Source organism: Neofelis nebulosa, chromosome 16 (assembly GCF_028018385.1).
Source record: "Neofelis nebulosa isolate mNeoNeb1 chromosome 16, mNeoNeb1.pri, whole genome shotgun sequence".
NCBI classification, from domain to species: domain Eukaryota; kingdom Metazoa; phylum Chordata; class Mammalia; order Carnivora; family Felidae; genus Neofelis; species Neofelis nebulosa.
In genome coordinates this window covers 15,503,303-15,517,143 of record NC_080797.1, presented here as the reverse complement: position 1 = coordinate 15,517,143, position 13,841 = coordinate 15,503,303, and the positions used below count along the sequence as shown (strand labels likewise).

Sequence of the window (13,841 nt, the reverse complement as noted above, 5' to 3'; positions counted from 1 at the left end):
GGCGCCAGGAACTGACGCCACCGCGCGCGTGCGTACGAGCGTGCGTCGGGGCCGCGTCTCGGGAGGGGCGGTGGAGCTCCTCTTCCCCTGAAGAGGGAAAGGGAGGGGGCCTCAGGGAGGGAGGCGGTGCTGCTGCCGCTGCTACTGCTGCTCTCGCGCGTTTGAGCCGCCGCGGGAACTCGCGAGGGGCGGGGCCCCGCCCACCCCTTATAAATAGGGCCGAAGCGTCGCGGAGCCAGGGCTGGTTGGAATGTGGGGTTGGTGTTCTCCGTTCCATTACCGCCGGGACGGGAGACCCTGCGCGCGGGTGGGTGGGCGTGGGGACCCCGCCAGCGGCAGCCGCCGAGCCAGGGCCCCCGGCCGCACCCTGGTTCCGCTAAGGTCCCGGCCGGAGCGGAGGGCGCCCGCTCGCCGCGGGAAACAGCGCTGCCGCTCAGTGTCCCTGGCCCCCGATGCAAAGAGTTTACTTTTGGAAAGCCTCGCTGCCGGCTCCGATTAGGTAGCCGGGTTTTAAGCCTCTAAGGGAGAGTCCCTGCGCCGGTCGAGTGTGTGAGGGCACGACCCCCGGGCTGCGCTGCACCTGCAGCTCCCGGGCCCCGCGTGCGCCACCGCGCCTGCCCCGCAGGAAGGGAACCCCGGAGGGCTCGGCTTTTGTCGCCCTGTACCCGAGAGCCAGTCCTGCGTGTGACCCTTAAACTTGCCTAAGTGCCTCCAGTGCCAGGCTCGCTCGCTCGCTCGCCCCTGGACCGGCGTCACCTCCCGACCTGGCTTCGTTCTGTGTGCTTTTAATTTTGTGAGGCTTACACTCCCTTTCTCTTGGTTGGCTTGGCTCGCATCACTGGGCACGTGTTGAACCCACCACCTCTTTCCAAGGGTGCTGGAACGCTCTCCTGTTGTGAAGGTTAATTTAGTTGTAAGTGGATAATCGTTTCTTCCACGAAACCAGGCATACGTAAAGCGCAATGTGTTGCGCTGTAGGTAAGTGAGACCTGCCTTCTGAAACACCCACACTAAGAGCAGAATATGTCCAAACTCTAGGAGGTAATTGATCCGATAAGCATGCCTCGTAAGAATGCCGGTGGTAGTCAAATGTTGAGTATTTCTAAAGCTGACTCGCTTTCTTAGACTTTGAAATCCGTATGCATGGTACAACACAGCACAGTTTGCAAAACTGTCCGGCCTCAGAGAGGACGCTGGATAATCCTCTGCGGAGAAGACATAGCAACTTTATTTTCTTTCAAAGACACTATAAGAAAAGGGTGTAAAATATCTCATTAATAACTTTTACGTTGACTGTGCGTTGAAATGGCAATATTTTAGATATACTCAGTTACATAAAATGTTATTTCAATTAATTTCACTTATTTTTAATCTCAATTTTGATTTTTGATGGTTATTTTCGAGAGACAGAACACAAGCAGAGAAGGAGCAGAGAGAGAGGGAGACACAGAATCCGAAACAGGCTCCAGGCTCCGAGCTGTCGGCACAGAGCCCGACACAGGGCTCGAACCCACAAACCGTGAGATCATGACCTGAGCAGAAGTCAGACGCTTTACCGACTGAGCCACCCAGGTGCCCCTCTTTTCTTTTTTTTTAAATGTTCATTTTTTATTTTTGTTTTTGAGAGAGAGACAGAGCACAAGTGGGGGAGGGGCAGAGAGAGAGGGAGACACAGAATCGGAAGCAGGCTCCAGGCCCCGAGCTGTCAACACAGAGCCCGACGCGGGGCTCGAACTCACGGACTGCGAGATCATGACCCGAGCAGAAGTCAGACACTTAACCCGGTGAGCCACCCAGGCGTCCCGGCTACTGGAATGTTTTAATCACACTGTGTATGATATTCCTATTGGACAGTGCTGCTCTAGGTATATCTAGCACGTAAAATAACCTTGCCAGGAGTGGGGGAGAGAGTAAAAAGAAGACTCTACAAATTCTGACATCAATGGGGAAAGGAAGAAATTCTTGCATTCCTACTAAGTGCAAAGGGGAGAATTGACTCTTGGCGCTTGCTCAGAGACTCTTCATCCTAATTCACAATCCACCCCGGCTTGTCTTTCGCCTTCCCACTTCTACGGCATTTTATGCCATTGTTCCCGCAAGGCCCTTTGGCTGTGTTTGAATACACATCTTAAAAGCCTCTTCCTTTTGTTTGGGGCCAGTAACTTTTTGACTTTTTAGGCCAGAGTGCACAGAAAAGGACAAGAGGTGGGGTGAGGGGGAGATCAGTGCAGTCTCTCATAAGCAGTGCTCCCCAGGGAGCAAAGGGGAACCAGGCAGACGTGGTCTTTGTCTCTGAGGCTCGCGTAATCAGATGGGATGACACCCTCCCCCCCCAAAATACAGTGAGGTGTAGGACACAGCGGGGGTGCACCTGAGCATAACAGGCAGGTCCCCCTTGGTGGCCAGGAGGCCTCTGGGAGAACAAGGAGGGTAAATCCATTGTGGGGAGCTCGGAGTTCAGTAGATGACAGCAGAGCCGTGTTTTTATGACGCGGGACAGGCGGCTCTTGGTAAGTGCGGCCGGGAAAAGAGTCACTTCGGGAGATGTACTGTGCCAGTTTCACGAAGCCCATGCGACGTGCCCCAAAGGGTCAGCAGGGTCTGAAACGCATTTTGCTTCATCACCAATAGCAAACGTAACTGGTTGGTTGTGTACTGAGAACACGCCTTAGTCACTTGCTCTGTCTGTTGGCCTCCTGTTTCCACGTCGCTATGTTGCGTTGGGCGTAACATCTGCTTATAAAGCAAGAATTGACAACCCCCGGGGGCGCCTGGGTGCCTCAGTCGGTTGAGCGTCCGACTGGGGCTCAGGTCGTGATCTCAAGGTTTGTGAGTTCGAGCCCCGCATCGGGCCCGCTGCTGTCCGCGTGGAGCCTGCTTCGGATCCTCTGTCCCCCTCTCTGCCCCGCCCCTGCTCACACACCCTCTCAAGAATAAAAAAACACAGGGGCGCCTGGGTGGCACAGTCGGTTAAGCGTCCGACTTCAGCCAGGTCACCATCTCGCGGTCCGTGAGTTCGAGCCCCGCGTCAGGCTCTGGGCCGACGGCTCGGAGCCTGGAGCCTGTTTCCGATTCTGTGTCTCCCTCTCTCTCTGCCCCTGCCCCGTTCATGCTGTGTCTCTCTCTGTCCAAAAATAAATAAAAAACGTTGAAAAAAAAAATTTAAAAAAAAGAATAAAAAAACACAGGGGCGCCTGGGTGGCGTAGTCGGTTAAGCGTCCGACTTCAGCCAGGTCACGATCTCGCGGTCCGTGAGTTCGAGCCCCGCGTCAGGCTCTGGGCTGACGGCTCGGAGCCTGGAGCCTGTTTCCGATTCTGTGTCTCCCTCTCTCTCTGCCCCTCCCCCGTTCATGCTCTGTCTCTCTCTGTCCCAAAAATAAATTAAAAACGTTGAAAAAAAAATTTTTTTAAAAAGAATAAAAAAACACAAATGGACAGCCCAGCTTGGCCTTCAGTACACGTTTCCACTGCTCAAACATGCAGATTAATGTTTCCATTGTTAACAGACACCTCAATTACAATTCCAGCTACAAGCTGCAGAGTAGAAATGGCTCCACTCTGAGTCCCCTAAAAAGTGGATTTCGATGGCTTCTCACCTCCGGGCCCTTTATCCCAGGACTTCCTGTCCCCACAGGGGACCCACCCATTCTGTTTGGGCACGGTACCCCCTCTTCCTCCTGCGCCTCACTTCCCACACCCTTTATATTTAGGGGAGGGAGGCTGCCCTACCTGATTAGACTAATGTCAGGGAGGGCAGCGCCCCGTGTCTGTGTTTTTCCCCATCCTGCCCAAGCACATAGTAGGTGTGCCTGGGTGCATAGAGCAGGAGGGCAGGAGGACCGCAGGACAGATCCGGCTGTTCGGGAGCAAACTGAGCTCATCCCAGAGCAATGGGGAACACAGGGACAGGTCGGTGGGCTACACCACAGGAGCCCACCCACTTCTTTCTTGGTACCTGTGTTAGACCAGGTCAAAGTGGCTTGTCTTGTCCGGGGGCAGACGGAGGTTTAGGTTAGTACTGCTGGGCTGGGCTGGGCTGGGCTCCCATGAATCATCACCATAAGAGCTGATGCCCTGAATCCGAGGGGCTGTCCCCCAAGACGGACTTCCTGCCCTTCCCACTGTTCCTTTCTAGGAGTGGCCGTCTCTTACTGTGCTCCCGAACCCACTGGCTGGAGCCTTGACTACACCCTGCCAGCGTCCGGCATTTGGACGGCAAAGGTACAGGTGCATAGGAGCATCTCTGTGGAGCAGGCGCTGGTCCAGGAGCTGGATTGGGTGGCAGACAGGACGGACAGCACTGCCGGGCAGAGCTCGTGTTCCATAGGAGGGCAAGCCCAACAAAACATGCAGACCAATAAGGTAATTGCGGGTTTTATCATGGCTGTGATGCAAAAAAAAAAAAAAAAAAAAGAGTGGAAGAGAGGGGGTCGCTGATTTACTGGGTGACTGGAGGAAGGTGTCGTGTAAGTTGTTAAGGGAGGTGGCCATGGAAACACCCCAGGGAGGAGTGTTCCAGGAAGAAGGGATGACGAGTGTGAACACTCCCAGACAGGCAGGGGATCAGTACAAGAGAGGGGAAGGAAGCCAAGGTATTGGTGGCATCGTGAGCGTGGGCAAGTGTGGGGGTGGGACAAGAGGCGAGCAGGGCCAGATCATAAAAGGTCTTACAGGCTGTGAGTGGAGTTTAAATGCGTTCCAGAGGTGCCTGGGGGGCTCAGTCAGTTAAGTGTCTGACCCTTGATTTCAGCTCAGGGCATGATGTCACCATTGGGAGCGTCGAGCCCTGAGTCAGGCTCCACAGTGACAGCATGGAGCCTGCTTGTGATTCTCTCTCTCCCTCTACTGCTTGTGTGCTCTTTCTCTAAACAAAACAAAACAACAAAACAAAAACACTAAATGCCACTGAATAGTTCGCTTTAAAATGGTTAATTTTAGGGACGCCTGGGTGGCTCAGTTGGTGGAGCAGCCGTCTCTTGATTTCGGCTCAGGTCACGATGTCACAGTCCGTGAGTTCGAGCCCCGAGTCAGGCTCTGTGCTGACACTGATTCTGTGTCTCCCTCCCTCTCTGCCCCTCCCCTGCTCGTGCTCTGTCTCTCTTTCTCTCTCAAGAATAAATAAAACATTTTTTTCAATAGACCTGGTTTGGCTGAGTTAGATTTGAGATGCCTAGACATCCGAGTGGGATTGACAGGCAGATGATTGCACGTAGAATGGGAAAAGCAACAGAGAATGACCGGTTTTCCCTGTTCCTGTGGAAATAGCTGCTTCCTGCCCTCCTCGGCCCACCCTCCGAACTGGTGCTGGCCAGAGGTGGGTGTGGGGTCCACGCTGCCGGCTCTGTACCCGAGGGGGGCTGTGGGGTCCACACTGCTGGCTGCACACCAGAGGCCAGCCTCAGAACCACACCCAGCCCCACCCTGGGACACTCAATCCGCCTCCAGCTCAGCAGTTGAGAAGCTGCCTACAAGTTCTGGAATCCTGCCCAGCGTTAGTCGGAAGAGCGAAGGAGCATAGCCCCCATTTAGGTACGTCATCCCCTGTTTGGAACCTGCCCCTGAGGGCCGTGGGCTGGTACCCGGACTCCTGTTCTCTGGCTTCTGTTTTGGGTCTGCCTTTCTCCATATGGGACCTTCACGTACCCAGCACCTAGCACCCGCACCCCCACCCGCTGCCAACGTCATGATTGCAAAGCAAGCCCAGAAACCTCCCTACTCACACTCCCTACGTTTTACGGATAAAAGTATCCCCCAGAGGTGCTCTGTGGCCCCGCGCAGTTCACAGTGGCTATTGATCACTCCATGATCCTTTATTGATCACATCTCTGGGATGTGGTCACTAGGTGGCGTTGTCCCCATGCCTACCGGGTCCCCCACCCCAACCCACTCCCTGGGTGTCCCTCCAGAAGACACTCTTTCAACCAAACCAGCAATACAGTTAACAGAAATACTGCTTTCTTGACCTTGGAAGTGTGGGGAAATTGTCAGTCGGGGTCCACCCGACGTTGCCATAGTGACTAAGAAATGGTTTTTGGCCTCCTTCTGAGCTCATGGCCCTTTGGGAACCGGGGGCTTCCTCAACTCTGTTCTGACAGCTCTTTTGAAATTTCTGCTTTTTTAAAAATATGTTTTTATTTATTTTTGAGAGAGAGAAACAGAGAGACGTGGAACAAGAGGGGGAGGGGCAGAGAGAGAGGGAGACACAGAATCCGAAGCAGGCTCCGGGCTCCGAGCTGTCAGCACAGAGCCTGACACGGGGCTTGAACTTGTGAATTGTGAGATCATGACCCCAGCTGAAGTCAGACACCCAACTGCCTGAGCCCCCCAGGCGCCCCTTGGTATTTCTGTTCTTTACCAAAAGAACTTACAGATAAGCAGAGGCTTATTGAGGATTCAGCCACCTTCCCTGGCCTCCTCTTCCACTTAGAATGCTGGCATTTCTAGAACTTTCCGTGCACCAGGCACGGTGAGAAGCGCTCTCCCGCCATGATGCGGGTGCCACTATTAACCCCACTGGGCAGGGAAGAAAGCCAGGGTTCAGGAGTTAAGTAACCTGCCTAAGAGTCCCGGCTGAGAGTTTGTGTCCAAATGTGACCTCAGGTCTGCGCTCTGGCCCCTCTTCCCAGGCGGCCACAGCCTCCTCCTCCTCCTCCTCGCCTCATTCTGTTGCTGTTCTGCCATGAACTGGCTGTGTGGCCTTGGGAACTGACCCTTGTCTGTTGGGATGATGATCTTTAAGGTCCTTCCTGCTCAGCCCACGGAGTCATGATGGAGCGTCACTGTTCTGGGTGTGGGGACACAGCAGAGAACAGGAGAAACGAGGATTCTTGCCCTCTGGAGGCTACAGGCTCATGGTGGGGAGGCAGGCACGAGACCAACAAGGAACTGGGATGTTTCACATATTCAGAAGCAGTGTGTCCAACAGAGAAAAATGAGGCAGGGAAAAGAGGAGGGAGGGATAACCAGAGTGGGGAGTCCGTGATTTTAAATAGAATGGCCCAGAAAGACCTCTCTGGGAAGATGGCCCTTGAGTGCAGTCCTAAAGGAAGTGAAGAAAAGAGCATTTCAGGCAGACGTAACCGCACGTGCAAAGGTCCTGGGGCTGGAGTGTGCCTGGAGCTTTCAAAGGCTTTCGAGCAGGCCCCTGTGTGTGGAGCAGGTAAATGGATGTGATGTCAGCAAGTACAAGATACACAGGGCACTGTGGGTCACGGTGAGGATGTGAGGACAGAAGGAAATGACCCTGCCCCGGCACATCCCCGAACAAACAGCCGTCTTAAGAATTGGCCAGAAGCCGGGGTGGGGGGTGTTGTCGGGGCAGCAGACGGAGGAGAGGTCGTTGTAGAGCTCGGGGCATGGTGGTTCAAGCGGTGAGAAGGGAGCCAAGACCTTTGTCTAACCCTAAATAGTAGTTATCAAATGCTGATTTTAGGGGGGGTGCATTGGGATGCCTAAGACATCCCCACAACTGACCATGAGAACCAGACAAAAATCCAGGACTTATCCTGAGGGATTGACGATGCGCTGGGCTGACTGCTCACAGAGAGAAGATTCCCAGCACCCCAAGACCCCAAGAGTCTCCATCACCCTCTCAGTCACTGCCTTCTGTGGATTCTGGGGTTCTTACAAAAGCAAGCGTCCTCCCTGCCGTGAGATCTGCACAGACCCAGGGCAAGGCGCAGGCTCTGTGGGCAGGGCCGGGACAGACGGCAGGACCTGTCAGACCTGCTCGTCGGCTGTTCAGCCCGTCGTGGGTCAGCCTGCCTTTGCTTCTCCCAGACAAGGAAGGCGAGGGCATGGAGTCTGCGCCCGAGAGAGCAGGTCAGCATACAGGGAGGTGGAAGGTCGGGATGGGGTCCGGAGCTGTCCGGGGTGGGGGGGGGGGGCTCCTGCCTCATTAGGAGTGGAGGTGCCTGCCTGTGGACGAGAGGAGGGAACAGCTCATCCCATCTGGCTTGGTTTCATTACTTGAACATTCTCTGGTGGCTCAGTGCCGCTTTGGCATCGTGGGCCGCGATGGATGAAAGAAATGCTCTTATGTGTAATCTCTACGTTGTTGCCCCAGGTGAAAGAAGGGGAAGGAAGGTTTCGACACCCAGCTGCCTGCTGCTGGTGGTAAGGACACAGCCACACATGGAAACGGGGGCACTGGAGTGGGCTCTTAGCTGAGGGGTGCAAGAAAGCACCTCTTCCTTCGCTGGGTGACCACTGGCCTCACCCACCATGCGTGCAGGTCACCGGGTGGTCTAAGCTCCCGCTGACTCACATTCTCCTATTCTGGAGTCCTGTGCGTGCATCTGTGCGTGTGAGCACGTCTGTGCGTGCGTTTCGCAGAGTTGAAAAGGTCTAGAGGGATCTCCGGGGTAACTTTTCCTCACCGTTGGGACTAAGGCCTATTTAAACTGGAACCGAGGGGTGCCTGGGGGGCTCAGTGGGTTGAGGGTCCAACTCTCGGTTCCGCCTCGGGTCATGATCTCGCGGCTCAGTCCACACTCAGCCCGGAGCCTGCTTGGGATTCTCTCTCCCCCCCTCTCTCTCTGCCTGTACCCCGCTCTCTCTCCCTCTCAAAGTAAATAAGTGAACTTAAAAAAAAAATAGAATACATCAGAACCGAGTTGCAAAGACACTCCTATGTGTTTTCTTGCCACTCGGGGTTTCATCATCGGCTGCTTTGCCGCACAAAGGATGGGCTGCGATGGCTGCCACCCAGCTACACCCCCTTACCCGGCCCCAGGGTCCCCAGGGTCCCAGGAGAGGGCGGCGGTTGGTTAGGGTGTGGAGAGTCCTGGGGAGACCTCTGTCTTCATCTGCCCTGATGCTCTGTGTTCCCTCCGATGGGGCAGGGTCTAGGACTGCTAGTCGAGTCCTAGCAGACTCTGTGTGGGAGTCCCACGAAGTCTGGGGCCAGGCCCGAAACCGAATGGACCCGGTGCTCACCGTGCGGCTGGGAGTGCAGCCTGGGGTCCAGGTTTCTGCCTCCAATCAGTGCAGGGTGCGTGCGCCCCCAGGAAGGTCCGCCCACCTCTGTGGAGCTTCCTCTAGTGGAAGTCGGGGGGAGTTTGGGGTGCCTTCGCCTCTGCAGACTCAGCCCGAGTTTTCTTCTCTCCAGACGAGCAGTTAGTGGGGAGAGAGTCCTTGAGACCCTTCCCTGGTCCTGTCCCGGGGTCCCATGCCCCTCCACCCCACGCGACACCTCTCCATCAGTCTCAGGGCTCGGCGGCCAAAGCTCCCCTCAGTTTGCGGCTGCTTTATATAAATATATAAAATTCTGGCTCCCTTTGCGAGGAGCTGGGGCAGAGGGGTCCCGCGGGCCTGCTTCAGGCAGCACCTTTACCACTCGCACGTATTTTGTATGTTGAATCTGACCCAGACTCTGAGCTGGACGTGTGGGAGTCAGCTGCGCTCATGGGGTGTCATCGATGTCATGGAACAGGCGCTCCTGGGGGCGCAGGGCAGCTGAGGGGGACTTGGATGCTGGGCCGAGAAGGACGGAAAGGAGGGGGCATCAGGGAACATCCCAGGGCAGAGGACGGAGCTCGGCTGAGGGCGTGTGCAGGCCCGGCGTGGCCCAGAAGACGGAAGGAGGAACGGGGGGCTGGTGTCCCATATGCCGAGGGTGGCAGGCATTGGCCTCGGGGAGGCGGGGGCAGGCCGATCCCCTGGGTTCCTCCTCACCACCCACCCTCCCCTGCATCCGGGCAGGGCGTGGGGTCAGAGGGAAGCAGGGTGTGGTTGCTGACAGCTCTGTGGTCTTTTTATTTGAAAAAAAAAAAAAAGACGTTATTAAAAAGTAATTCATATACTGGACAACTCAGCCATTTAAGGGGTGCAATTTATGGCTTTTAGTGTATTCATCGACACGAGCCACCAACACCACAGTCCCAGAGGGGCCCAGGCACTGTGGGTACCCACGGCACCTGGCAAGTGCCCTTGACATTCTAGGGCTCGCGACCCAGCTTCCTTCGAGGACCCTGCTTCCCAGCCCCGGGGAAGTGTCTGTAGTCACTGAGAAACCACGGAAGTCAGAGATCTGTCAAATTATTTCCTGGATCAGAATTTGCCTTCTGTTTTCCTCCCTTGCCTTAGTCTTTGGTGCCTGAACTTTGAGTTTTGGATCAAGTCACGTGGCTCGAGAGCAGGCAGGCCAACTTGGCGCTGGCTTGGGGGGCTACTGCGCCCAGCTCCGTCCTGCCCCGCAGCCCACAGAGAAGGGAGCCGGCAGCCGGCACCGCACCTGGCCACGGAGGGGACACCGGATCCCAGCGCACCGTGAGGAGTGCCCGTGGGAAGGAGCTGGAGGGTCCCTTGGTGAGCACTTTATCCTCCTAGGGATTGTGGGGGGCCGTTCACGGACGTGGGTTCTCCATCCACTATTCCCCGTTTTCCTTAGTGTACAAGGGTTGATTGGCTCTGGTTTTCCAGCATTTTTACTACACAGACCTCTTCAAGGGGCATTCGAGCCCCGCCGGCCCAGCTGGTCATTCCAAGGAAAAGGGCCAAATCGCAGGAATTCAGGGGTCTGAGAGGACGTCACCACAGCGCTGAGTGCAACGGAGGACAGATGGAAATGACCTAGTGGGTCATTTATCGACAGGGGCGTCGATAAATGGTCTGTTCACATAAGGGAATCCGGCACCAGTAAAAAAAAAAGGGGGGGGGGGGCGTGTATGTGTAAGCCGCGTGTATCCAACTTGCCAAGCCTCGGGAACACGCAGCACCGAGCCCAGCCTGACCCTGTGTATATAAAGTGAGAGTCAACAGTAAAGATGCTCTTTATCTACAGGTACTCTGTGCACAAAGAATGGTGCAAACGCAGGCGTATGTTTGTAGACACATCCACGTGCAAGGCAGCTACCTCGGGGCGAGAAGGAGGGCAGGCTGCAGCCAGCGGGACTGAGCTGTCTGTCTCCAACAATGCGTTTCCTTAATGAGTGCAGTCTGCATGATGGGTACATGGATATACTGTGTATTTGCAGGACTTTTTAAATATGCTTGAACCAGGGGCGCCTGGGTGGCTCTATCGGTTGAACCTCCAACTTTGGCTCAGGTCATGATCTCCCGGTTCGTGGGTTCGAGCCCCGCGTCGGGCTCTGTGCCGACAGCTTGGAGCCTGGAGCCTGCTTCCGATTCTGTGTCTCCCTCTCTCTCTGCCCCTCCCGTGCTTGCACTCTGTCTCTCAAAAATAAATAAATGTAAACAAAAATGTTTTAAAATAAGCTTGAACCAGCCCAGGGTTTAAAAACATTTTAGAATGATTTCGATGGATTCATGGTCTAATGACCTCGTGCCCGGGCCAGGAGGGAAGAGAGAGACTCAGGTGGGGACACAGCTACGGAGGCGGCTCGTTGCAAAGCTGGGATCACCCAGGGCGTGTTCTGTGTTCCGTGGATGGAAGGCTGGGTGGCGCCTTCCAAGGTCCTCCCGACAGAAGGTTGAATTTAGATCAGTCAGCCTCAACACCCCATGCCCAGGGCGGCTCTTCCGGTACTTTCAAAGTGAGCTGTTTCAGGATCGTCACCTAGGCAGACCAGGAGTTCGTGACTCCAGTTGGGGCATCTGCCCAGACCCACTGCAGCTCAGCAATTTCAGGGACCTGTCTGTCTTCGATCCACACACGCTGCCGGCCCAGAGGTCGTGGCCTTTACCACTTGCTCTGAGTCCTTGGTTTTCGTTGTCAATTGTTCTGTAATACGCTTTTACAAAGTGTCGTTCCCTAGCACGTTTCCTGAGTGCCTAGTGCAAGTGTCCTGGGGCTACTGAAACATCACAGGCGTCTTCCTTGCCAAGTGAAGTCAGGGTGCCTCCTGTGTGAGCACCCTTGTCCCGGCCCTGCTCCCACCTGACTGCCCCCGACGCCCTCACCGTGGACCCTGGGCACCTCCTCTGGTTGCTGGGTTGCCAGACGGGGCGCCCAAACCCTCACACTTCTTCCAGGGCGGTGTCCCTAGACCTTGGGTCATCCTCAGCCCTGCGGAGACTTGCTGGACATCTCCCTCACCGCGTTCCCACGGGACGTTGGTATCACAAAGGTCCTGAGTATCTGTTTATGCACGGCTGTGCTTTGGACACACAGGACTGAGAATTTTTGCTCAGGAACCAGTTTTCGATCCCGTGGGGGCCCCGTATCACCCTTCTTGAGAGAATGCGTGTGCAAGATCAATCTTGTAAATCGGCTCTCCGCACCGAGGGCAGTTTCCTGTGTTTCAAAGGCAAATTCAGTGCCCTGAGGCCAAAAGAGGCCAGTTCCTGCTCTGCTCCACGTAGAGGGATTGGTTTAATCTTTTTTTTAATATGAAATTTATTGTCAAATTGGTTTCCATACAACACCCAGTGCCCATCCCAACAGGTGCCCTCCTCAATGCCCATTACCCACCCCCCCATCAACCCTCGAGGGATTGGTTTAAAATCGAAGCTAAGGAAGGATAATCCCCCCGCTGGTCTTGGGACACCAGGGCCAGGGCCAGCGTCACCACATCCTCTCCAGACGGGTCATTCCCTTCCCTGCGCACAAGCCGGGGAAAGGTGGTTTGACCGGAAAGGCCTCCCGGGGCCCAGAGGCCGGGTCCCTGGTCCCAGCCCTCCATGGCCGCCCTCTCCTTCCAGCGTTCCCGAGCACGCGGTCATGGCGACCCTTCACCGCACAGACTCGACGCTCACAGCCCTGGATGAGGAGACGCTGTGGGACATGATGGAGAGCCACCGCCACAAGATCGTAAGCAGCATCTGCCCCAGCCGCCTCACGCCCTACCTGCGCCAGGCGAAGGTGCTGGACCAGCTGGATGAGGAGGAGGTGCTCCACAGCCCCAGGTTCACCAACACGGTCATGAGAGTCGGTGAGGGCCCCCCACCCCCAGGCCCTTCCCAGGTTCACCAACATGGTTATGAGAGTCGGTGAGGACCCCCCACCCCCAGGCCCTTCCCAGGTTCACCAACACGGTCATGAGAGTCGGTGAGGACCCCCCACCCCCGGGCCCTTCCCAGGTTCACCAACACGGTCATGAGAGTCGGTGAGGACCCCCCCACCCCCGGGCCCTTCCCAGGTTCACCAACACGGTCATGAGAGTCAGTGAGGACCCCCCCACCCCGGGGCCCTTCCCAGGTTCACCAACACGGTCATGAGAGTTGGTGAGGACCCCCCACCCCGGGGCCCTTCCCAGGTTCACCAACACGGTCATGGGAGTCGGTGAGGACCCCCCACCCCGGGGCCCTTCCCAGGTTCACCAACACGGTCATGGGAGTCGGTGAGGACCCCCACCCTGGGCCCTTCCCAGGTTCACCAACACGGTCATGAGAGGACCCCCCACCCCGGGGCCCTTCCCAGGTTCACCAACACGGTCATGGGAGTCGGTGAGGACCCCCCACCCCGGGGCCCTTCCCAGGTTCACCAACACGGTCATGGGAGTCGGTGAGGACCCCCACCCCCGGGCCCTTCCCAGGTTCACCAACACGGTCATGAGAGTCGGTGAGGGCCCCCCACCCCCGGGCCCTTCCCAGGTTCACCAACATGGTCATGAGAGTCGGTGAGGACCCCCCACCCCCGGGCCCTTCCCAGGTTCACCAACACGGTCATGAGAGTCGGTGAGGACCCCCCACCCCCGGGCCCTTCCCAGGTTCACCAACACGGTCATGAGAGTCGGTGAGGACCCCCCCACCCCGGGGCCCTTCCCAGGTTCACCAACACGGTCATGAGAGTTGGTGAGGACCCCCCACCCCGGGGCCCTTCCCAGGTTCACCAACACGGTCATGGGAGTCGGTGAGGACCCCCCACCCCGGGGCCCTTCCCAGGTTCACCAACACGGTCATGAGAGTCCGTGAGGACCCCCCTCCCGCCTACTCCGGGC

General features: G+C 56.5%; 1 protein-coding gene across 11 annotated transcripts in view; it reads left to right on the top strand.

Moving 5' to 3' along the window:
- The first annotated feature begins 109 nt into the window (after positions 1 to 109).
- Positions 110 to 13,841, top strand: part of CARD14 (caspase recruitment domain family member 14) — a 37,972-nt gene continuing 24,240 nt past the window's right edge. For 3 of the 11 annotated variants that reach the window (XM_058705336.1, XM_058705328.1, XM_058705338.1), the window contains exons 1-4: positions 110 to 1,572; positions 4,136 to 4,362; positions 10,087 to 10,575; positions 12,604 to 12,833. In XM_058705336.1, the coding sequence (XP_058561319.1) occupies positions 10,562 to 10,575; positions 12,604 to 12,833 (244 nt within the window). In that variant the 5' untranslated portion in view covers positions 110 to 1,572; positions 4,136 to 4,362; positions 10,087 to 10,561. Of the gene's footprint in view, positions 1,573 to 4,135; positions 4,363 to 6,465; positions 7,822 to 7,908; positions 8,116 to 10,086; positions 10,576 to 12,603; positions 12,834 to 13,611; positions 13,637 to 13,841 lie in introns of those variants that run through there. The other 8 variants (XM_058705333.1, XM_058705332.1, XM_058705331.1 and 5 more) reach the window with 8 other exon arrangements.